General features: G+C 36.6%; 3 protein-coding genes across 3 annotated transcripts; all 3 read left to right on the top strand.

The window, feature by feature from the left end:
* Nucleotides 1-339: 339 nt before the first annotated feature.
* On the top strand, nt 340-5,359 carry LOC122641366. Its single transcript, XM_043834577.1, has 7 exons — nt 340-615; nt 1,599-1,772; nt 1,867-1,959; nt 2,110-2,178; nt 2,805-3,011; nt 4,358-4,483; nt 5,108-5,359. The coding sequence occupies exons 1-7, from the start codon at nt 340-342 to the stop codon at nt 5,264-5,266; spliced, it is 1,104 nt and encodes a 367-aa protein (XP_043690512.1). The 3' UTR covers nt 5,267-5,359.
* An 832-nt stretch (nt 5,360-6,191) lies between these two features.
* On the top strand, nt 6,192-7,044 carry LOC122641367 (non-specific lipid-transfer protein P5). The gene is made up of 2 exons (XM_043834578.1): nt 6,192-6,568; nt 6,745-7,044. Exons 1-2 carry the CDS (start codon nt 6,265-6,267, stop codon nt 6,759-6,761), a joined length of 321 nt encoding a protein of 106 aa, XP_043690513.1. The 5' UTR covers nt 6,192-6,264; the 3' UTR covers nt 6,762-7,044.
* Nucleotides 7,045-11,054: 4,010 nt separating this feature from the next.
* On the top strand, nt 11,055-13,727 carry LOC122642320 (cytochrome P450 93A3-like). The gene is made up of 2 exons (XM_043835758.1): nt 11,055-11,993; nt 13,086-13,727. The coding sequence occupies exons 1-2, from the start codon at nt 11,055-11,057 to the stop codon at nt 13,725-13,727; spliced, it is 1,581 nt and encodes a 526-aa protein (XP_043691693.1).
* Nucleotides 13,728-23,228: the final 9,501 nt, after the last annotated feature.

Here is a 23,228-nt window from a genome sequence, read left to right as displayed (position 1 = left end):
TCGGAATGATTTCAAACATCGGAGGGCAACAAGATCATTTCATGAGTGGAGAGAGAGAGAGAGAGAACTAGCATATATTCTTACAAAAGAGGTGAAGGTTTATATTATTGGGGAAATCAGATAAAGAAATATTTCATAAGGGAGTTTAAGATAAATATTGCTCGAGTTTAGGGGCTGACAGAAATTTTCTCAATTCAGAAACATAAAAACGGTGCTAACATGCGCCATTGGGCCAACTGGTACAAAATCTCCCGCCATGAGAGTTTGCTTACTCATCAATCAAATTCGTTGCAGGGTAAGGGTGAATCGTAGGTTTTGTTTGATCTGATTCTGGTGTTAATGGAGCTCCCCGTTCTAGATCTTTCCCCCTACTTGGAGTTCTCCGCTGCTAAATATAGTGGATCTTCTGCAAATGTAGAGAACCAACTCGATGCCCAACTGAAGGACCTCTGTTCCGAGGTCAGTCGGATTCTACGAGAAACTGGAGCTCTACTAGTGAAGGATCCGAGATGCTCTACTACCGACAACGATCGGTTCATCGACATGATGGAGAAGTACTTCGAAAAGCCTGACGAATTCAAGCTCCTCCAAGAGCGCCCCCATCTGCATTACCAGGTTTCGATGAACACCAACAAAACCTTTTCTTTTGCTCTTTTATGATCTTTTCATCTACATTTCTGGTTTCAGTTTCCTCTTTTTATTTTCTTAATTTAGATCGAAACTTGTCATAAATCATGATGTGCCGGGGTAATCTTGTATTGTCATCTGAGAGTGATGGTGAATTAGGTTTCACTGTTCTGAATTTGCGAGTTCATTGTTTCTGTGAATTGGGTTGTTCCCCCCCCCCCCCCCCTTTTTTTTCTTCTTTTCTTTCTGTAGTAGTATCATTGATGTATTACTGCTAATCATTATGGTAGGATCCATGTGCAATCAAACAAATGGGCTATGGGAGGTCATTGTCCAGAATCATTGGCTGAATGTAGTAATATCAAGTTTGATGTGAATCTTATCTTAATGGTGATCGATGCTAACATTGTTAAACTTATTTCATGCATTCCTTCAAATGCCATACTGGATCTACATGTTTAAGAATAGTCTTCTCCATCACAAAATTCTATTAGATAAGTCAAAACTTAGATGTGGAAAAACATTGACTATATTTTTCAATTACCAGACGAAAAAACTGTATTTCCTGAATGATAGTTACTAATCTTATTTAACTATCTAAAATAGGGCCCGCTCATTACTTATGAAGCCTGCACTCTATATTGCTTGCACTTCCTCCTAATTATGTTTCCCTACTTTGCTGCCTAATACAATATTTTCCCATTTGAATGAACTCCCTTAGTCTGTTTATTGTGAGTTTTTCGATTCCTGCCCCACCCCACCCCCCCACCCCCCCAAAAAAAAAAAAAAAAAAAAAAAAGGCTTGTTTAATACAAATAGCTGGAAGATAGAAAATGTTCATATTATATGAAAAAGAAGATAACCTTCTCCCCTGGAGTGCTAACAGAAGTAAGTTTTCTCTATTTTCATCACCTGTTAGAGAGTACGTATAGATGTTATCTGAGGGCTTTTTTTGTAATATGAAATAACAGGTTGGTGTAACTCCCGAAGGTGTCGAGGATCCACGAAGTCTGGTGGATGAGGACATGCAGCAAAAATTAAAAGCAATGCCTAAGAAACATCAGCCAATTACTCCTGTGGGACCTGACCCTAAATGGCGATTCATGTGGAGAGTAGGCTCTCGGCCATCTAACACTCGTTTTAAGGTCTCTCTCTCTCTCCCTCTCCCTCTCCCTCCCACCATCTAGATCCAGTTTGGTTTAAATGGTTTGGCTAATTGTTTTTATTCCTTTCATGTAGGAACTGAATTCTGATCCTGTTATGCCTGAAGGTTTTCATGAATGGAAAGAAACCATGGATTCATGGGGCTACAAAATGATTTCTGCAATTGAGGTGAAAACTCACTACCTTCCCCCCATACCCCCCCCCCCCACCCACCGCCAAAAAAAAAAGGGAACGATAATTAAGTTTGATTCTCCTCCTTCTCCATTTATGCATTTACTCTACTCTAGATTAAAAGTATTGGTTCAATTTCTTGTTCAGGCTGTTGCTGAAATGGCAGCAATTGGCTTTGAACTGCCAAGGGATGTATTCACCTCTCTTATGCACCAGGTAACCAAATACTAATAATTGAGCTAGTCCAACTTCCTGTATGTCTCTCCATATGCTTATGATATTTGTATTTTTACAAATGACAATGAAGTCAGATCAAGAGACCATCATCAAATCTTACAGAATCACTGTTCTGATGCTTATCCACCCAAACAGTTATACTAAGATATATCTGTACTTATAACCCAAACAATTTCGAAAACTGTATTCTTCATGGTTTGTGATTTTGTACAACTTCCTTTCGAGGATAACCACTTTCTTTTTAGGTCCTGCAGTATTTCTTTCACCTGCATGTGATTTCAGGGTCTAACAACTAAGAAATAATAAGGGAAATGTACCAGCTCTCTCTTTCTCTGACAAGGCCGTCCTTGATGTTATCCAGCTTCTTTAATTGGAATAAGATTGATGCTGATTTTTATGAATGATAGTGAATGTTCTTGTCTAAATATGTAGAAATTGGAAGAAAAAGTATTTTCAAAGCATAGTCAAATTGGTAGACACTGACTCTTAAAAAATTTTCAGCTTTAGTTTCGTTGGAAGTGATTATTTGTAGATGTATTGCAATTATCAATTCATTTTGGAGAAAGAAGCATCTCACGTTCTTTCTTCTCTTCCTAAAATACCAGGGACCTCATCTGCTTGCTCCCACAGGAAGTGATCTTCGATGTTATGGCCAGGAGGGAAATGTGTTTGCTGGATATCACTATGACCTTAACTTTTTAACCATCCATGGCAGGAGCAGATTCCCTGGTCTTAACATTTGGTTAAGAAATGGGCAAAAAGTTGAAGTTAAGGTTCCTGTTGGGTGTCTCCTCATCCAGACAGGAAAGCAGGTAAGACTATAACATACTGGTATTCAGTGGTCGGTCCCCATTGAGGAAACTGTAGTTGCAGTGTAGTGTTAAATAGCAACCTGAATATGCTGGATTAATATGGTATAAAACCAAGAAGGAAATTCAAAGAAGATTAGATTACCAAAATGGAATGATTCTGAGAGAAGACTGTTCACTGCTGTTTGTGCTGTTTTGCGAGTCACATGTGTTTTCAGACAGTTAAATAGGAAACCACATCCAGAACCCCTAATATCCATGCTTTAATTCTCATGCATATCCCCCTCAATTCAAAATATGGGGAAGAAAGAATAAAGTTCAATTTATCATATTGTTAAAGTTATCAAATCATAGTAGGAATCACTACAGGAGTCCTTTACATGTAGCTATCAGATCAAAGTGCACTTTCTTTCCTTAATTTGTACAAAGGTCTAGATAATCTTTCTCATCCTTCATTTGATCTTGCTACTTGAGCAAAGAAATTGAGTCCACTACATATGTGGTACTTGTCTCCATAGTTGCCTGTCCTTTTTGAGGCAGCACAATTTCACCATGGAAGGGCAAGGGCGGTAGCACCTGAAGATCTAACAGAGGACTGAGATTTTCCTCTTAACAAGAAGAATCATAAATGAAGTAAACACATCCTCTTTCAGTGCCTACTAGTGAAAAGTCTGGGCAAGTTTTGTCCATTTAAAGTATTTGCTATGGTGACCATGGTTTGAAATCATGAAAGGAAGGTGTAACTCTAACTTGTGACGAATAGTGACAATAATTTTGAGTCAGCTGAGTAACCAAAAAAGAAACAGGGAAGACCTTTAGTCAGCTTGGATCTTGATTATTGAGGAGGGACACCATGATGGGCGAATTACAATTTGGCTGACATGTTTGTGAAGAAGTATTACTAGACATAAGTCTTATTTTATGCCATAAGTAATCATATCTTCTCAATGCCTGTGCTAGTTTCTTATTCGTCTCTTAATATGTTTCTTTGACCTTTCAGTGTGTAATAATGTCTGTTTTAACATTCCTGAGGTTTATTGGAAATTTAAAATCTTTCTATCATTACCTTAATACTTATCTTGTTTCCCCTAAAAAAATCCATTTTTTGTAGCATTATAGTTGATTTTTTTAAAAACATTTCTGTAGTTTCCAATGGCGAAATATCCGTCAACATCAAAATTTTGAACTCTAGTGATGAGAAGTACACTGGTTTTGGCCTTGGGCATAATTTAATTTCTTGAATCTAATTTTGTTTAACCAATTCTGTGGCTATACGGTGGCTGGCTAGGATTTGGCATTGAGATCATTTTTTATTATATGATTGAACTTCCCTCTGAAACTGTGTGCAGCTAGAATGGCTGACTGCAGGGGACTGTTTAGCTGGCATGCATGAGGTTGTTATGTCTAACAGGACAATAGAGGCAATCATACTAGCACAGCACCAAAATCGGAGCCTGTGGAGAGTTTCTTCGACAGTGAGTTGAAGTCAATTATTTTTGCCTTAAAAAAGGGCATGGATTTCTTGAATGGAACACCCAGAAAGGAATCTCTTGGCTGGTCAAGAATTGGACAGCTCCTCTCCTCCTTCATGAGTCTAGCAACTACAACTCTATTGTCTTCATCTTCTTCCACGATCTCTGCATCTTCATCTTCTCTGGAAAAATTGTTGGCAATGATTCCATGGAATCATGAAAAAAAGTTCCATTAAATCACGGTGAACTCTGAACCTTAAACCTTGAATTCTAGTCCTAAAAGATGGAAGCATCAAACCCTACTGCAAAACTAGTTGCTGGCATGTACAAAGGAGGTTGCAGGAGTTGTAGACTGCCAGAATACGTAGGCATGGAATCTGCATGTTGCAGGGATGGAAGAAGAAGAAGATAAGGAGGATAGCCATCCGATTGGATCAGATGGCTGTGGGGACTGTGTCCATCAAGTATATACCTTTCTGAACTGCCATGCAGTAAACCTGTTGACTAGACAAAAGTTCAAACTTCAAATTAAAAGCCAAACTTTTAGTTTTAAAAGTTCCAAGTACACTATTTTCATTGGACCATCATATTCTTAGTATTGACTTAATTTCTCTGCTGCATCATCAGCTGTTTGCACATATTGCATCTGATGCCGTTCTTAAGCCATTGGGCCACTTTGCTGATTCTCCACTATCTGGAAAGTATTCTCCCATTTGTGCAGGAGAGTTTGTTGAGAAAGAGCTTGCAGTGATAAATCTGAAAGGAAAAAAACAGCACATTGAATAATGGCATTAGAAGAAGCAGGTTTCTAGAGGTTACAAAGAAATGAATCAAAATGGAACACAATGAAATAAATGAAGTATCATTGTTCATTAACCAAGAAAAGGGGGCATGGGGAGATCCTTAGTGATTTTGCTTCTGATTATTTATCTGGGATGTTACTAGAATGTTATTCAATATATTCTGGATTATATTTCCTTGAAAGATGTAACTTTTTGCCTAAAACTGTTTTCATATTTTGTGATGTATTAGCAAGGAATGATCTTATGAAATGATGGTTAAATTTTAATAACATTTTGTGTATGCATATTTGGAAAGTATTCCTGACTCTAGTTTCCTGGTAGATTCAGCATTCAGATCCTTTCAACCCTCTGCACAGTTGAAGTCTGTGAAAAGTATTTCTGAACATCTGATTTTCCAATTCATGACAAAATTACCGAAAGATTTATTTTCAGTGGACATTATACAATGCATTCAACTGGGTGAAATTGTTTCTTTGACCTGGTACTGATTCAAGGAACTAGTCAGGTTCCATTAAGAACTGATGCTGTAAATGCAGATTCATCAGAATTTTACCCATTGTTCCTTGCACATTTTCCTCTTATTTTTATTTTGTTGAATATCACTGGAGTTAAAAGTTTATTTAGTGATACTTTGTAACTCATTTATTCAAGTTGGGTGATTTATGCAAATCTGGGTTACTTTGATGTAAAACTTAAGTATGCAGTGCCCCATGATTTATCCTCTGGAAGGAAAGAAATGAAATTTGAGTTGAAAACGGTTTCTATTGTCATGCTTAATGTATTTCCAGTACACTTTCTTGTGATAAATCAACTCTGAAGTAGAACTAACATGAAATCAACATGAGTCAGTGAGATGTGAATTGGGTGAAGGTGAATGACATGAAACCTCTTGTTCTATATATAACCCCTCACCAAGGACTATCCCTAGAGATATTAACATTTATAGGGAGGATTAAACTAACAGAAGAGACCAGCGTAGACATGAAGTTTGGTACAGTGAAGGTGGCATGGTTCATGTTCATGGTGGCCATGGGAAGCTTGGTGGAGCATGGAATGGCCCAGGGATGTGGTAGCACTTTCTTCTCATCTCTGGTTCAGCTGATGCCTTGTAGGCCTGCTGTTACCTCTTTCAGTCCCTTACCACCTAATGATGCCTGCTGCAATGCTGTCAAGATGCTTGGACAGTCCTGCTTGTGTGTGGTTGTAAATGGCCCACCAATATCTGGTGTCGACCGCAACATGGCCCTGCAGCTCCCAGCAAAATGTGCCGCCAACTTTGATCCATGTAAATGTTTATAAATAATTTTCTTTCTTTCTTTCAATTTACTCTTCATTTTTCCTCTTTGGTTCAGCCCCTTCTAGCATATAAGAATACTATGAATCTTAAAACCAGCATTGGGTGCCTGATGTGCTCTTTTTAGTAGTAACACTGATAGTTCTTAAAATTTTTCTCTAATGCAGGTGAACTTCGGATGTAACTGGTGTGGGTGCCAACTCTGGTTCTTAATAAAGAGCATAGAGAGGAGCTATAAGAGATCTTTCTATGTACTAAGATACTATGGCTTACCAGTAATAAAATTATTTCTGGATGGTTCTGAATTATATATTAGCTTGTTTCTCTTACCTAGTATTTCTAAAATACCCCTCTTCTGCTAAGTGTTTCTGGATCTATTTTCACATTGAATCTTGTTTTGACAGTAATTTAGTCATTTTGTCACAGAATATCGTCAATCAGCAATAAAGAGAATCAGTTGTTTTCAATTTGTGTCAAGGAGCATGAATGTTTTGAACCCTTTCCATGTCAGCAATAGTTAAAAGAGCCTTACTTCTGCACCAGTGAACTCTTAACCTGAAGAATCTAGTCGATTTAAGAGAAAAATATTTGAAGGATTTTCTTCATGAAAAATTGAATTTGTGGAAGAGCCAATCAGCATGTAGAGGGGCAAATTGAAAAGAGAGAGATTTGATGTGAATAATTATCACCTCCAATTCGCGGGCATCTCCAATTTCTCCAATTCCTCTAATAGGGGGGAGTGGACTTCACCTTGGGCAGTGTTTTCATTTAGGGGGTAGGTGGTCATTTACGCCCCCATGTGAGGAATTGGAAGGGGCGGCGAATTGGAGGGGACAACAATTCATTTAATGTTAACCCTAAGGTTGAAGGCCAGACTCGGGAATAAAATAAAAAAGTGGGGAAGGAAAATAAAAAGGGAATAAGAGATACATTCAATGTTTGAGAATCACCTCTGGATGGGCATGTCACTCGTATTAGTAACTCAATCAATGTTTAAAATCCAGAATCGTGATTGGGATCGTTTTATTCTGATTTGGGATCAATCCCGATAATCGGGGTGGATAGATTAGATTAAATTATTAATAAAAACCAGGAGAGTCCATTAATTTCCAAAGTTCTCAATTTATAATTGGGCTCTATCTCCACTCTCGTGGCTTCATGATCTTTGTTTATTTGAAGCTTTTGGCTTCAGTAAATATTCCTTTTGTCAAAAAAAAAAATCGTATACAAAATGGTTCGATTCTCTTATTGTAAGAATTAAGTGAAAGAATCATGGAGATTGTACAAAATAATTGCAAAAGATAATGTTACCACTATTTTCCGGCGTAGATGGGGTGAGTTGAAGATTCGTAGGCATGCCCATAAAATGAATTGAATATGATTTTTAATCAAGAAAGAATGTAATTTCAATGCCAAGAAGAAGAAAAAGAATTTTAAAATCAAATTGCTTACTTGCATAAACGTATATGTTGAAGCTTATAACTTGATGCTAATGAATGTTTTTAAAAAAAAGACAGTGTGTTTGATTTTTTTGCTTCATTTCCACTAAAGATCAAACATATTCATCAAAGCTTTGACTCAACAATGATTTCACTTTCTCATAAACAAGCTCAAGGTGCTTCCCCCCTTGAACTTGCAGGGGCGTATAAAAGATAAGGGCTCCACACATACTCAATATGCTCTGGAGTCACCTCAACGGTTAGGTCAGACACAATCGTCTCACACAAGGAAAGTGGGTAAGGATTTTTATCCTAATTGGTTAATAAATTATCATAACAGTCATTCTTTCCTTGTAATAATTTCTCCTTGTATCAATCCCTTGTAATCATCCTATACAAATCTCTCCTTGATTCTCTCATCCTCCTCTTCTTTAAGATGAGAGAATCACCGGTCTTTCAAAGTATGGAAATCATTCTCTTCTGTGGATGTAGGTTCTAAAGAACCGAACCTCCTTATTCTCTATGCGTGCTATCTTCTCTTCATTTCAACCTAAACAACTCTAACAAAAAATCTACATGTGTTGTGTTGATTTGAGTTCGGTTTCTCTCTACGTACCAACATGTAGGCCTGTAAACGGATCGGATTCGGCTCGGATACGGATTGGATGTAATTGGATTCGGATATTTCTTGGTCAAATTCGAATACCTCTAAACGGATCTGGATGGATTTAGATGTGGATCGAATTCGGATTTTCGACCATCCGTTTACACCTCTGCCTTGTGTAACCCGAACCTTCCCCCCCTAGTGGATACAATTCACTTTCAATCCATAGTTTTAGATCATGATTCTCTTTTCCTCATATTCTAGAACCTGCTGAATCTTCAAAAACCCTCAAGATCATTATTTACTTAATTTTTTGTAATTAAGTATTCGGATTCGGATTTTTATCGGAGTATTCGGATTTTTTTCCGGATATCTTTAAACGAATTCGGATGCTCCGAAACGGATACGGATGCAAATCGAATTCGAATTTTTGGTTATCCATTTACAGCGCTACTAACAGGTGAACGTACAAGTGAGAGTCAATCACCCTTTAATTTTATTTTCATAAAACCCCTTCATCCCTTGTAAATGGCAAAATTAGGACAGGTAGTTGGCTCTCACATGTACGTTCACCCGTTGGTACGTGCAAATGATCCATTCTCGATTTGGGGTCCGTTCTTCATCGTGAGCTTTCCTTTTTTAGTTGTTAATTGTAATTTTTTGTAGTTACCAGTCGGTTAAGTAACTTCCCATGATCTCCCATATATTTTAGGGAAAATTTCTTAGATCTACGAGATTAAAAAAAAGAGTTACAAGATAAGTATATTTTAAATCTGTTTTATGTCCATAAATTTAAATTTTAAAAAGATTTACCTAATCCCCAATTTAGTTAGTATCCATCCCGCCCAATAAAAAATATAACTAAACTTCCTAATATATCCTTTGACTCATTTTTTTTCCTAAAAAAAAAGCTGAAGATAATGCATTAATAGTGTAACCATTTGCACAACTTATTGAATTCCCTTTTCTATCTATTTGGCGAAAAACTTGCAAGACTAATATAGGTCAGCTAGGTTCTTTCCTCTATCTCGTTATCCCTCTTCCACTAGTTAATCATTTTCACTAGTCCCGGTGAGTACTGGCTCTCTCTCACTTTCTTTGTCCTTGTTGTAGTTTTTTTTTTTTTTCTCTTCGAATGATCCAAGAATTAACATGGAAGCCAAAAAATATATTCTTCTAACTAAGGGATCCATTTTAAGGGATCCAACCACTTTTTTATTTTTTTTTGATAAAATAAGAGATCCAACCACGCAGCACACATCTTTGGTGGTGCATTAAATGCTTAAATGCTTAAATGCTTAAATGCTTAAATCAAATCAGAGTTTTAGATAAAAGAGGGAGCAGTAGATAATAGTGAAAAGCGCGTTGTGTGATTACGGATCAGGAAAGCTTAAGCAGCCAACGCAGAGAGAGAGAGAGAGAGAGAGAGGCTTTATTTGGCGGGCAGTTTATACGCTTTATTTGGCTGGCAGGCGCAAGACACATATTTGCTACGTGGTATAAGCATTAATTAGCATGAGAAAAAGATGACCCTACGTCTGATCCAAGATATATATTTGTCACATGGCATGAGTATGAGCATTAATTAGCACGAGGAAAAGTTGACCCCACCCTCCACTTCATGGACTCCCCCCATCCCCACCCCCACCTTGACCCCGACCCCGACCCCGACCCGTACCCAGACCTCGACCAGTCCTAGCAAGGCACTCTTTCAAAAGAAAGAGATTGGATAATTAAATAAGAGAGAATTTAATGAGTTGTGCGAAGTGCAAATGATTACACTATTAAAGCATTATTTTTAGTTTTTTTTAGAAAAAAAAAATAAATCAAAGGGTATATTAGGAAGTTTAGTTATATTTTTTTTAGGCGGAACGAGCACTGATTAATTTGGGGATTAAGTAAATCTTTTCAAAATGTAAATTTATGAATGTAAAACAAATTTAAAATATACTTATTTTGTAATTATTTTTTTAATATCATAGATGTAAGAAATTTTCCCTATATTTTATCAGTTGTAACCACCTTGGAGTAGGTCATTACGAGAATGGATCATCTAAACGTACCGGATCCCTTAGGACTAGAACCATTAAAGAACTGGATCGATAGCTCAAAACCGGACCAATTGACACCCCTACTTTTGAGTAGGTCATTACGGTCAATTAGGGTAACTACCCATTCAGGAGGTTGGTATTTTGGTTCCACTCTGTTGACCACTATACGATTAGTTGACCGAACTAGAGTGTAAACAGATTAATTACAAGAGATAATACAACAAAGATTGGCTGTTTTAGGATAAAAATCTTCACAGATTTTTCCTAGAATGTAGAGATTGAGGCTTGGATGTCTCCAGCCCAAATCTCTTATAATATATATATATATACATCATAGGCCTCAAGTCTGAAACCATAGATAGATCAGAAAGAAACAGAAAACCATGGTAGACCTCACCATTGAGCCCCAACACTTGTGCTTCTTGTTCTTCATCTTCCTCATCTCAACCCTCCTCTGCTTATGCCTATCCTTTCACAGAAAACCCAGAAACCAATTCAAGCTACCACCAAGCCCTCCATCTCTACCCATCATTGGTCATCTCCATCTCATTGGTTCTATATTACATCAATCCTTACAGAGTCTTTCCAACAAACATGGCCCTCTCATCAGCCTACATCTCGGGGCCTCTCATTGTCTAGTTGCATCTTCATCCTCTATAGCTAAAGAAATCTTCAAGACCCATGACTTGATCTTCGCCTTGCGCCCTAAATTCGCCTTCGAAGAACAGACCAGTTTATACCATGGTTGTAGCTTCCTCATGGCCCCATATGGTCCATATTGGCGTTTCATGAAGAAGCTCTGCATGACAAAGCTCCTTGGTGAACAGCAACTCAAGAGGTTTGTTTGTGTAAAACAAGAGGAGATTCGACGATTCTTGAAGAGATTACTTAAGAGTTATCAAGATGGAAAGCCTGTGGATATGGGTGTGGAGTTGAGGGTTTTGACAAATAACATCATTTGCAGGATGGCAATGAGCACAAGAAGTGCAGAGAGCATTAATGAAGCTGAGGAGTGCAGAGAATTGGTTCATGAGATTAGTGCTGTGGGAGCAAAGATGTGTTTAGGGGAGGTGTTGGGTCCTTTTGGGAAATTGGATTGGTTTGGATATCAGAGGAAGATGAAGGAGGCTATTAAGAGGTTTGATGACTTGATGGAGAGGATCTTGCAAGAACATCAGAGGAGACCACACAAGAACAAGAACAATAATGATCAAGATGGTGAAAGGGAAAATAAGGATTTAATGGATATTCTGTTGGAGATCTCTCAAGATGAAAAGGCTGAGGTGAAGTTGACTCAAACTGGAATCAAATCTTTCTTCCTTGTAAGTATCTGTTTTGACTTCTAAATTGAAATTGACCTAAGCTAAATCAAGACCTAGACTGGATTTTCATCCTCTCAAGTGGGGAATTCAACCATAAAAACATGAGCAGTGGTATCTTTTTACCTCTCAAGTGTTGGGTGGATGGTTGGATTCTTAATGTGGTGCACCGCACTTGGGACAATAAATTTCCCCGGATCACCTATCCATAAGTGTACGATTCGGGTATGGCTATAGGTGATGACATCTATCCCACCTACTGCCATTAAGAGTGTGGAAGTGCACTTATGGAAGTAAAAAGGGCAGATGTGTGATCACCGAATTGTATATAAAGGGTACATGTACATGTAGGTGGTGATTCGGTGGTCCGTTGAAATAAGCTTCATCCCAGATAGAAAGAAAGAAAGAAAGAGGGTGGAGGGTGGAGGGTGGAGGAAAGAACCTGGATCACCCCTCACATACAATTAGGTGATGACATGTATGTCTTTTTTTGCTTCCATAAGTATCCTTTCACACACTCTTAATGCATGGCAACACCTAACCATACATGGAGAATACACATATGGGTAGGTGACCTGATCTCGGGAGGAATGATTTAAAACAAACAAGAAATATAGGAATCTACGGTCGACTTAAAAAGGGGCCTACCCAATGCTTGAGGCTCTTGCCATTGTAGGGTCTGGGAAGGGTCATAACGTATTCAGTTTGATCCCTGCTTCACGGAGAGACTATATCCCAACTCGAACCCGCGACTACTAGGTCGCAATGGAGCAACCTTACCATTGCACCAATGTCCACCCTCTATTTTTATGGTCGACCTAGTTCCTCAATAAAAAAAAATTGTGTATTATGACATCGAGTTTGGGTTAGTTCCTCATACATCGAGTTTAACGGCTCTTCATGTACTGTTTCATGACACATGTCCTTTTTCTTCCACAAATGGTATTTTATATACTCCTAATTGTAATTTGAAGGGGTATTTATGAAAACAAAAAGATACATGTCATCACAAAACCGTGCATGTGATATTTACATACAGTAATTAAGTTTACCCGGACTCTGACATGCTTACCTTAATTTTGCTACTTTTTATAGGAGACTTTCAGTGGAGGCACCGATACCTCAGCCAAAGCCATGCAATGGGCACTAGCATTACTAATTAACCATCCTGGTGAATTCAAGAAAGTGAGAGACGAGATAGAGTTGATGGTTGGCAAAACCAGACTAGTTGAAGAATCTGACATTCACAAACTCCCTTACTTGCAAGCAATCATAAAGGAAACTCTAAGACTATATCCTACATTCCCTGTTGTGAGCAGAGAATGCACTCAAGATTGCAAAATTGGAGGCTATGATGTGTTGAAGAAGACTAGGGTACTAGTCAACCTATACACCATCATGAGGGACCCTAACTCATGGGAGGAACCAAATGAGTTTAGACCACAGAGATTCTTTGTTAACTCCAAAGAGAGTATCCAAAACCAGATGAAGAACAACAAATTCATCCCCTTTGGTGGTGGAAGGAGAAGTTGTCCTGGTTCATCCCATGCCTTGACTGTTATGTACATTACAATCGCATCTATGGTCCAATGCTTCGATTGGAAGATCCATGGAGAGAATGGTGCAACTAGTATTCCTGCCAACATGGAACATGGCTCAGAACTTACTCTAGGTATGGCACACCCATTGGTTTGCCTTCCTATACCCCAACTATGCCCATTTATTGCTTTCTCGTAAAAAATGGCATTCAAATTAATTTGAAAGTGACTTATCATTATGTCATGCGTTATCAAAAATTGTCATTGTCTTGTATATTTTTTGAATACACATGTGAAATGTCAGCATTTACTCTTATTGAAAAAATTGTTATATTAAAAAGACAAAAAAAATAAGATTATCACTTATTTTTTACCAACCATGCATGGTTTTAGCTAGATTTTTCCATCCCAAGATTTATAGACTAATTGTTTAAGAAATAATTAAACAATTAGTAGAGGAGGCACCAAGACTTCAAAATTGAAGGCTTTGATGCCTTAAAGAAAATGGGCATTTATTGTATCCAACTTATGACATACCCTTTTGGGAAAAAGAAACAATAGCGCGGATTGTATCATTGTACAAGTATAGTATCATACAAGGCCTTCCAAGGCCACTTCTCCTGTAAGTCGCACAGTGGATTCCATGTGAGTGGCTTTGAAAGGCCTTGTACGATACTTGTACAAGAACACAATCCAGTCTCAAAAAACAAATCATCCAATATGTGGGAATGACAGAAAGGACTGATTGGATCAACACAACATGACCAACATAGATTAGAAAATGGGGCAATTACTATCAATACCCTACACTTAACCTATATTTACTAAAACTAACCTACCGTAAACTTCTTTTCTAGTACTACCCTGCTTTTAAACTTTTACATCTCCTTCTACCCTCATGTCAAATACCCAGATTGCCCTTCCTTTTCACCTAGTAACCTACTAATCTATTTAACCTACCATTTCATCTTGTACTTTTTACAATTTTTTTCATTAAAATAGTAAAAAATGAAAGCACCCACCCGCTTATTCTCTCTCCCGTTTTGTACTCCATTCAGTTTTTTTTTTGTTTTTTCTTCAATCCTTCTATTTAATTAATTTTTTTATTCAACATTTCATCCTCATCGTTCTTTTTGGAATAGATCTTGGTTCTAAGTATCGGTATCGTATCGGGCGATACGTACCAGTTTTGTTAGTCACCGATACTGTATTGGTAGCACGATACTGACAAGGGGTAAAATGGTCATAAAACTCATTTTAAAGGAGATTCAGGGGTAATTTTGCCCGATACAGCCAATCCAGGTCGATACCGTATCGGTATGGATCGGCTGTACAAGCAAAATTACCTCTAATTCTCCTTAAAAAAATGAGTTTTCTAACCATTTTATCCCTTGTCCGTACCGTGCTACTGATACGGTATCGGTATGGTTTTGATGACTAGCAAAATTGGTACATATTGTCTGATATGATACCGATGAGGATGAAATGTTGAATAAAAAATTAATTAAATAGAAAGATTGAAAAAAAAAAAAAAAACAAAATCGAATGGAATACAACACAGAAGAGAGAAGAAGCGGATGGGTGGTTTCACTTTTTACAATTTTAATGACAAAAATAGTAAAAAGTAGAAGATGAATCGTAAATTATTAGTAGGTTACAAGGTGAAAAAGAAGAAAGGCAATCTGAATATTTAAAAACATGACAGTAGAAGAAGATGTAAAAATTTAAAAACAAGGTAGTATTAGAAAGAAGTTTAAGATAATATAATTTTAATAAATATAGATTAAATGCAGGGTAGTGATAATAATTACCCCTTAGAGGCTTTGCCTTCCACGAAGTCATAATGAGCCAATTAATTATAGAAATCTTATAGGGTCAACTTTCGGATTTAAAATTATTTAGCCTTCTATTCCTCTCCACTTCCATAATCTTCGAGGCAGCATCATCTCCACTCCGCAACTACTCATTGTCAATATGGATGGATAGACGTGCTTTCAAATCAGTGTAACAATAGGCAATAGCTAGAGATAATAAAAGTCAATGCTATCTGTTTCCCAAGTAAACCCAAATTTCTTGTACTCAATTCTTCTAGATCAAAACTATGAGCTGGCTGAGGCTGCATACATATAATTTAGACATTAGTCTACTTTGCACATTCTTCAAAGTAATCTGACTTTGACCAGACAAAGGATGGAATCGATGATATTGTGGGAGATTTGAGCTGTGTTTGGTATGTATTCTTGGAATGTATTTTTTTTCGTCGATTTCATATTCTTGCACGATGAAAACAATTATTTTTATCATTCAAAAATGAAAAATCAACCGAACAATACATTTATAAAAGCCACAAATAATAGTATTAGGAGAAGTTTGAGTATCCGTACTCTTATAATCTCAAGACTATGATTTTAAGAACTGTAATAAATAACATGAATAAAATTGAAAATATAGGATTTATCTATTTACTTCAAAATTTTATTTGTAGTGTATTATGAACAGTAAGAGAGATTATTACACCATCACACACAAAGACTTATTCCATAATGCAATAGAAATGCTACAAATATGATACTGGAGGTGGTGGGCATGAGTCCTGCCGCCGATCATTCTCCTTGAGATCGTAATCATATGATGCAATACAGGTTCTTTGCAAATCGACTTTCAAGATGAATCAATCCCTTAAGTCTTACATTAGTTGGTGCATTCACTTACTGAGCCATGTCAAAACACATTTGGGTAATGCTCGATCAACTAGAAGAATGAAATTCATAATACTTCTCAAAATAGCTAGGTGGAGAGAGTATGTAAGTGAAAAGAATGGAAAAAGAACACAATATGGATTTCTTATTCAAGTGTTCAAACACCGATCTTTATTTATAGAGGAGAGACACCCCTTGAAAATACCTGTCCAAAAGAGCTGAAGAGACGTGTCTCTCAAAGTGAGAAGACACAGAAAAAGATTTGTTGTGATGTATAACACAAAATTCTTGACATCGGCGACATGTTGGATGACACTCATTTAACATTGATAAAAATTCACTAAACATCGAACTGAGAACATCACACTATGCTAAAATTTCTGACAAACCCGAGTTAGAGTATTCTCGATCTGCCCGACATTTGGAATCATATGCCTGACATCGAGTACAACATACCCGATGTTGGTAAATATTTTTAGGAACAAATTCAAGCCCCAAACCAAAAAAAAAACCATACACATTAGCACTTCGCCATAGCTCGGCCGGACTCGACTTGGTTGAGCTAGGCGCTCATGTGTGTGTAAAAGAAAACCCTGAACCCCTTTGGAGACGAGAATTCAACAACCCTATCTTTCATGTAACGTACCCTACCCTTATAGTTCACATTATATTGTATAAAACTCATTTATTTTTTGGTAATTGTATAAACATTCATTTCACTCTCTTGTAAAATCAATGTGGGATTCAACAATTGTGGGAAAGATCTTGTAAGATTTCCCACTTTTTTGTTGTTTCGCTAGAAGATCTTGGATTCAACACTTGTGGAAAACAAAAACAAGGTAAATCATAAAAGAAGTATTTTGAAATTTATTTTGCATATACATTTAATACTACAATTACTTTGGTTGATGCCTTCACAATCAATTGCATTCATTATATGAATATACACTTCAAATGAACCAATACATCATCAACACAACACCACTGAAACCAATTCCATTACAAATTGACTTACATAGTATACCCAAACATTGAAGAATCTTCAAAAGACTTCTAACATTCCTGAAAGTCTCTCAAAAGCTTTATTTAAAAGAACATTACAGAGAGAGAAGAACCCTTACGTAGAGGAAAGTTACAGTGATGAAGTAAGAATTAAAAAGAGAGCTTAGATACATATCTAAGAACAGAGCTTAAATGCAGAAATTATGGTCGACAAAGCCATAGCCAAGAAGGCCACGAAAGCCATACTTAGTGAAGCTATAGATGAATCTGTGAATGAGTTCAGAACCACTCCCGAATTTATCAAATCTGTCGTACCTTGAACCGCTGTTGACCCTGCAGACATCAATAAGTACGCGATGATCTGCAAAACAGAGACAGATACAACTTGTTGGGATTTGAGTAGAAATCATCCTTAAAAGCTAACATCCGTTGTAAGATTATTGTTTTCACGTGAAACCCAACAAAGATAGAACATAAAAAGCTCACCTGATCACCATAAAAGTCCAGAAAGATCAATCCCTGCTGTGTAAACATGGGTTTTCCATTAAAGAATCGACGCATAAGCTGGACTTTATTGTAAACAGTAGAAATAATGGCTACTGCTAACAGATACCTGAATCAGATCATCACCAAATTCAATTAGAAATAGCTAGGCAATCGACCTAGAATGCATTTTAGGTTGATTTCACATTCAAGATAAAAACAACTATTTTTATCATCTGAGAATTCAAAATCGACATAAAAGTGCATATCAAACTTTGCTGAAATCTTTCTTGAAAATAAATGATGAAAAACAAGAATTACCTGTAAAAGTCATAGTCACCCCAATTATTACTATAGTCAATTATACCACCATCAATTGTTGAAAGCCCTTGATTGTTCCTAACCATGACTATAAAAGAAATGAGTGAGGTAACCAACCCTATTCCCCTTAGGATCACCTGATAATCTTCTTTTCGCCATTGCTGGCTCATTGGAGCATGGTTTAATGACTGGTTCTCTAAGTCATTCGGCGACGCCATTGCCGGATTCTTCGGTGTGTTTTCTTGAGATTCATTCATCGGACTCATCTTAAGTAAATGATGAAGAAGAAAAAAACAAGTTTGAAGAAATTCTTTTACAACCAAAATGAAGTTGTTCTTGTAGGTTTTTGTGAGAGTTTAAGCACTATCTTATATAGAGAGAGTTTTGGTCTGTGCCACTGTGGTGTTCTTAAGGGGCAAAAACGATATTACATAATTAATTAACAATATTCTGTATAATTACATTGCAACTTACAAAACCGTGTAAACGCGGAGAATATATATATATTTTTTTAATGGAAACAAAGAAATTTGTACGTTGACCAGTAAACCCACTTGTAAACCTCTTAGATGAAGTCAATGGTTTTTGAATTCCACTTGCAAGACTTTTATATTAACAAGTGGGAAACTTTACCGCGAAGCCAGGGTGTACAATCATTGACTTGGTGTGTGGAGAAAGATTTCTCAATGGCAGCGTGGACAACCTTTTCCATTAACAAGAGATTTTGTTGCTGCGGAAATCTGTATGAGGTGAACCTGCATACAAAGAGTCAAGAAAACAAGGCCGAAGAAATGACTGGAGAGAGTTCGGGGCGATTTTCCAATGCCTAAGTTAGATTTGCGGGAAACAACAGTTAAAGGGGGTAGACAGAACAATAGACTAAAGATTGAATGATTTCAGTTTGTGTACTTTGAGTATAGTTGATCTATTTATAGGATGAGGGAGGAATGTCTTCAGTTCATGTAGTCCTGAGTTTTACGCATATTACATACACTTGAGTTTGAGCGGGAACTATTAAATAGAATAGTTTGTCTTTATTGGCATAGTGGAGAGTCCTAGAATAGTTTGTCTTTATTCCTTTGGCTTTAAACCGATCGCATCGTAAGCTAGCTTACGTGGTTCTAGTCTTGATTTACATTGGTGAGCTAGTTTCACATATATCATATTTGATTGGAATTGGAGTTTGAATCACCTACTCATACATGTATGCTTCACGTAGATTTGGCAATGACATGTATCCTTTTTGTTTTTGCTTTCATAAATACTCATTCATGCACTTAATATAGGAGTCACTACAAGAAATGTGATTTTTGGCGACGGTTTTTTACCGTCGCTAAAAATACATTTCTGTCGCTAAAATATATCGGCGACGGTATCTTTAACAGTCGCCACTCCGTCGGCTAAAGTGACGTCGGGAAAAATGCCGACGGTAAAATAGCACCCGTCTAGCAAAATGCTTTTTGGCGACGGTTTGTTTTTCCGTCGCTTAAAATGTACTTTTTTGTGACGGTTTTTAACCGTCACTATAAATTCACATATTAGATGACGGTATTTAATATACCATCGGAGAAAATATATTTTAGGCGACACTTATTCTATTACCATCGGTAAAAATAGTTTTTTAGCGACAATAATACTTTTACCGTCGCAAAAAAGGTGTTTTTTTTTAAAAAAAAAATTTATAATTTGTATACAAAAATTTCACCTATAATAATTACATCCAGATATAATATTTATTCATTTCATAAAAAAAAACTATTAAATACAAATACCATAATTTCATTACACTTTCAATCAATTATCCACCATTGTAATGAACAAAAACAGCAACAAAAAAACTTATATTTTCATTGTACTTTCAATCAATTATCCACCATTGTTGTTAACCAAAAAACATCCAAAAAAACTTCATCCATCTTTTGGGTATGTTCACGGTGTGTAAACTTCAAAAAACAATAGAACAATTCTAAGAATAATAAGTTCTTGATCATTTCAATATTAAAAATCTAACAGAACTTAAACTTCATATACAACAACCAAACTACTGCAACAGTGCAACTCCATTTAAAGAAGAAATCACCTTTACTTGCATCCATGGATCATTGGGAGAAGTTGAAAGGTGCATAAGAAAACTCCAACAAAGAAAGTTATGTCACAACCAAGCAAAATACTCTTTCCAATAACCTGCTATTTAGATGATTATCAGCAATCTCACTAATGTCAAGAAGAACAACAAAAGAAAACCCCTACTGTGTGAACTGAGTATACCTACAAGTAAGTGTTAAGCTCATATTCCAACAGACCTATCTTGAAACTCCAAAGATGTGTCAAAATTATACCTTCCCAAAATCAATTTCTTTTCAAGAAGTTCTGCTATGGAACTCATGCAATATAATGAGCTCTTATATTCAGCTGTTAGAGAGACTTAAAAATAGAAAAAATAGCTAGGACTCATGCAATATAATTAATGAGCTCTTATATTCAGCTGGTACACCTGAAGCATGTAACCTTCTAAAGCATGGTAGTTCCCTCCTCCCTTAACCTACATCAATAGGAAAAATAGTTAGGACCCATCCACTATAAAGTAATCACAAAATATTCTAGATGAATGGATGTAATAATTATGTTGTGAAGCAGATGTACCTTTATGATTTATGCATAAGGATGAGTGCTTTGTGCCTGTGCATGATGACAGACATTAAATATCAAAAGTGTAGTCCATTCTGACGAAGCAATGGTGTAAACTACGTAGTAGTGTTTGAGGGGTCATAACAAGAACCTGCAGTCCATATCACACACAGTAAGCACAAACAAACCAAAGTAGATAAGTAAATTAATGAGAGCTATGAATTTTCAGTAATGAGAATCTTTATTGTATTTCCATCCATTTATTCTATTACAAGGTCACATAAGTCTTAGTATTCAAATCTGCTCCTTTACAAGGAATGAAGGTTATGCATTGAGAGTGTTCACTTTGTTAAAGACCCATGTATTCACTTTGTTGAAGTTTATCCATGCACAGATAACAAACTCACATTGTTACCCACACATTCAGATTTATCATTCACTTCTGCAGTTTGGATTATTTCATATTAATTCCTGTGTATTTGGAGTGGATTTTGTGATTATGTATTTCTTGGTTAATTTTTTTTAAGTTCAGCTTTGTGTTGCATTGTAGATCTGTGTTTTGAACCAGCTTATCTGTCGGTTGCTCTATTCATCTCTCAGTTGCTCTCGACCTTTAATTTGTCTGCTATTTGGGCTCTGCCTCAAACAAGAAATTGCAATTGATTGATAGTTTGTATTGGTAGATTAGAACTTGTAGGCCGAGGGGGGGGGATCCTTGAGAAAGATAAACCTCATGTATATGGTATGTTCTCCCCACAAAATAGTATTGCTGTCATTATCAAATGCAGCACCAAGATTTGAAATGATTTTATACAAGATTAATAAGAAGAGAAGTTAGAAAATAGTAGCTTGGTAAAATTAAACAATGCAAATCTCAATACAGAAGAAACATGCTATCATTACCCGAAGTTGATTTGCATTTGTCCTTTACTTTGTGAGTTACTACTTGAGTTCCTAATTTTTAGGATCTGAAGTTGCTAATTCTGAAACAGAACTTGTTCATAAGATATAAATGTTGGATAAGGCTCTTCTTTGGTGGAGCAAAATTTCAATTTCACCAAGCTACCACTTAAAAGATCAAACTGGCTCATTTGAAATAAGTTCAAGAGCCCCTTTCTTGGTCAAAGAGGATAAGTATGGGGTATGGTTGGAATAAAGAGACGGATGTGTAGTTCTAATCTAGTTTTTAATTTGCTGTTAGTTAAGGCTATGATTTGTAGGCAACAAAATCACCCAACAAGTTAGAAACAAGAAGATATCTTTAAATCCCCACGGCAGAACATCATCAAAACTGGAAAGTTTTTCCCGCTAATCAAGTAGAAACTTTGATATAAAAGAATCAACTATTCAATCCAATGGACAAATACTCTGATTTACTAGTTACACTAAATTATTAACTAATGGCAGAATTTTGCAACTACTCAAATTGGGAATGTAAAATGGATAAAAGATTCACATAAATAAGTTTTCAAAAATACCCATGCATTAGATTGGATCACAGTATACCATTAATCTGACAATGTCCTTTCAACTCTTAGTTTTAAGAATTTATCTCATTTTTGGTAGTGAAAAACCCTTTGATAAGGATTTGACACCCAAAAAAGCATCAGGAGACATTGTGACTTCCTATTAATGCAGCTGAGAGTCATTCCAGCTTCTATGACTCCTCACGATAGAACTTGAGCAGACCTCCAACTTAATTTGTAAGGAGTCTTGCTCCTCTGATTGACAACTCCAAGACAAATCCACACATCTTTGATTTAATGGGAATGGCACAAACCAAGCTCTTTTATCCTACACAACACTCACAAAAAAATCCACACATCTTTGATTTAATGGGAATGGCACAAACCAAGTTCTTTTATCCTTCACAACACTCACAAAACACTGGATGACCCATCCACTTAAAAATTTCTGATTAAACTTTTATTGTATCAATCACTTTGCTATGTTAGATGAGATTCAGCAAACTAGCTATCCTAAACCCAAATAGTAATCACCTGTGAAAGATAGAAAAACTGCACCAGTAAAGGCATTCAGTTCAATTGTTAAAATAATAAGAAGAAGCTATAAGATACTACTAGATGAACACCGATTACATCTAGACACAACTATATAGAAGGGAGGGGAAGAGATAAAAAAAAAGCCTATGCAATGGACAACTGGAAACCTAAGAAAATCAAAACACACTTTAACAAATACTAAAGTACTACGATAAACCCTAGCGAGCAGATAGAGAAGAATTGCATGCAAATAATGAGAGAAGTGGGGGAAATCAAAACTAACAGGTTCAAACACCAGTTTGAGAGAGAGACCGGCAAACATCACAGTCAACCTTAGAGAGAGAGAACCAAACCTTGCAGAGATGGCAGTTCGAGCAGGGAATTCTCTTATAACCTCTGTTTCCACCATCCTCTGTGTCGAGCAAGATAAATGCTCAACGAGGGGACGCGAATAGTAGAGAAGGTGGTGGAGAGGGGTTGCTGTAATCGACTATCAGCACTAAGACGAACAAAAATTCAAGTGTTAGACCATAATTATTTTTATCTTCTCATTTTTGAAATAAA

The sequence above is a fragment of the Telopea speciosissima genome, chromosome 10 (assembly GCF_018873765.1).
Source record: "Telopea speciosissima isolate NSW1024214 ecotype Mountain lineage chromosome 10, Tspe_v1, whole genome shotgun sequence".
NCBI lineage: Eukaryota > Viridiplantae > Streptophyta > Magnoliopsida > Proteales > Proteaceae > Telopea > Telopea speciosissima.
This window is presented reverse-complemented; position numbering and strand designations above follow the sequence as displayed.